This window comes from Carlito syrichta, unplaced genomic scaffold (assembly GCF_000164805.1).
Source record: "Carlito syrichta isolate Samal-C Ts95f unplaced genomic scaffold, Tarsius_syrichta-2.0.1 Scaffold86295, whole genome shotgun sequence".
Taxonomy (NCBI): Eukaryota; Metazoa; Chordata; class Mammalia; order Primates; family Tarsiidae; genus Carlito; species Carlito syrichta.
The window spans coordinates 264,484-266,933 of NW_007030391.1; the positions used below are offsets into that span (position 1 = coordinate 264,484).

The 2,450-nt window shown below is 58.1% G+C and overlaps 1 protein-coding gene across 1 annotated transcript in view; it reads right to left on the bottom strand.

The window, feature by feature from the left end:
* SHKBP1 (SH3KBP1 binding protein 1) overlaps positions 1-2,450 on the bottom strand; it is a 13,524-nt gene that overhangs the window by 2,567 nt on the left and 8,507 nt on the right. The window contains exons 10-12 of the mRNA XM_008057270.2: positions 2,126-2,296; positions 846-1,001; positions 319-415 (exon numbers count right to left, since the gene is read on the bottom strand). Of these exons, the coding sequence (XP_008055461.1) occupies positions 319-415; positions 846-1,001; positions 2,126-2,296 (424 nt within the window). The remainder of the gene's footprint in view (positions 1-318; positions 416-845; positions 1,002-2,125; positions 2,297-2,450) is intronic.

Below are 2,450 nucleotides of genomic sequence, written 5' to 3' on the forward strand. Positions count from 1 at the left end.
CCTACTCTGCCCCTTCTCCCTGGGCCTCCCCCATTCCAGCCCTTTCTCCCTGTGCCCTCCCATCCCCTCTCTGTCCGTGTCCCCTTGCCCCACCCCTGCCTGCACTGGGCTGAGGTCCAGCTCAGGGGCAGCTCACTCCTATGCCCACCTGGCACACCTTTGATACCTCCAGCCCCAAACCCACCAGGCCCATCCTCCCTTCCAGTCTTTGCTTCTTTGGTGCCTCTCAGATGGGAACCCTTCCTGGCCTGAGTAACCCCGCTGGACTCTTGCCTTCTCCTCTGATCCCCCTTCCCTGTTGGATGGGACAGTCCTCACCGCCGGCCAGTAGATGAGAGACGCACAAAGAGCTGGCTGGCACTGGGCACCACCTTCTGGATGAACACTTGCTGGTCATCCCGCTCGCCGTAGGGACCTGGGCCAGGCACAGGCAGGAGTCAGGGCCAGGCAGGGTCCCTGGGGCCTCCAGACCCCAAGGCTCCCTTCCCTACTGATGAACCCCCACCCGCTTCCTCTTCCCACCCCACGCCCAGGCTGCTGGAGTTGGGCAGGGCCAGAGAGAGCGGAGCTCAGGCACATCAGGGATTGGGTGCCCGGAGGTGGGGACCTGGGTCAGCTGGCAGCAAGTAGGATTCAGGGGGTCACTGAGTTCAACGGGGACCAGCTGGGAGTACATGGAGGGCAACGGGGGTCAGGTGGAGATCAGGAGGTCAACAGGGGTCAGCAGTCAATGGGGGTGGGAGCCTAGGTATTCCCTGGAGGTCAACCAGGTCAGCTGGCTGGGTCGGTAGAGGTCTACAGAGGGGATGGGGAACAGTGGGGTGGGGCCCGTGGCCCAGAGGCACCGATGTCGTTGCCAGCACTGCAGCCGCCATGGCCGTCAGCCGACTCCAGCGCCAGGATCTTGAAGGAGGCGAGCGGGGTGGAGCCAGGCTGGGTGGAAATCATGCCTCGGAAGCGAGTCACAGACCATGTCCTCACGTGGTTGTTGTCGGCACAGACTGGGGGCATGGGGACAGCAGGTCAGGCCTGGGCATGGCAGCATGGCAGCGTGGCCTTCCTGAGCCCTGGGACCAGCCCTCCAGTGGTGTCAGGATTCAGCCAGGTTTCAGAATTCTGAATTCTTCCCTTTCAGAATTCTCTCTTCCCAAACTCCAAATGGTCAGAAACGCTGTTGGCTCTGCCGCCACAGTCGCTCCAGAGCCTGACCTCAGCCTGCCCTGTCGGCTGCCTCAGCCTGGTCCTGTCCATCTCCTCTCCCCCAAGGCTCCCTGCTCCTGCCCTCACAGTGTGATCCTACATGAGCCAGGTGGAGCCTGTGAACCCCCGAGTCCAGCCACATCCCTCCTCTGCTCAGAGCCCTCCATGATTCCCGTCCCTGTCCACTCCCTGCCCTCATCTCCTCCTACTACTCCTCGCTCACTCCACTGTGGCTCCCTGCTCTTCCTCAAACACAGCAAATGTCCTCCCACCTCGGAGTCTTTGCAATACCCGTTCCCTCTGCCTGAACATTTGGCCCCACTGATCTGTGCAGCTCGTTCCCTCATTTCTGTTCCAAAGTTCTTCCTCTTGCCTTCCTTGAACCACCCCCTCTCCAGGGACCCAACACTAGCCACACACAGCTTCATTTTTATTCATGACCCTTATCACCACCTGATGTTGATAAGTGTTTTTATATCACTGTCTGCCATCCCCACTAGAACGTCAGCTCTGTGAAGGCAAGGACTTGGCCTGTCTTGTTTATCACTTTTTCCCTTATGCAGAGCATATAGTGGGTGCTCAATAATTGCTTGGTTTTTTTCTTTCTTTCTCTTTTCTTTTCTTTCTTTCTTTTTTTTTAAGATAAAAGGTCTTGCTATGTTGCCCTGGCTGGTCTTGAACTCTTGGGCTCAAGCAATCCTCTTGCCTTGGCCTCCCAAAGGATTACAGGTGTGAGCCACTGTACCCAGCCAATAATTGCTCATTGAGTTGATGGATGCACAAATTCATTCTCCCCCACTTCTGTAGTTACTGTCCCAGGTCAGTCCTCCCCCAAAGAACCCTCCCGCTACACAACGGAAGTCCTCATTCCCCTGGCTCCATGCTCTCCCATCTGAGCTGTCTCTCTCTGCTCAGCGAGGCCCACCTGAGATGAGATGCTTCTCCGACAGCATGATCTTGGTGACGGGGCTGCGGTGCACAGTGAAGGTCTGGAAGAGCCGAGGCCCCGAGCCTACCGTCTCAGGGTGCTGCACGATGACCCGTACACCCCCCGAGCTGGTGCCATAGGCAATCTCGATCCAGTTCCCACTGTCACCTGGGGAGGGGCCGAGGATGAAGAGAGGGCTTGGGTCACAGAGAGAAATGAAAGCAGAGAGAAAGAGAGACACAGAACAGAGTCAGAAAGCCAGGAGAGCCGGGCTCAGTGGCTCAGCCTGTAATCCCGCGCCTTTGGGAGGCTGAAGTGAGTG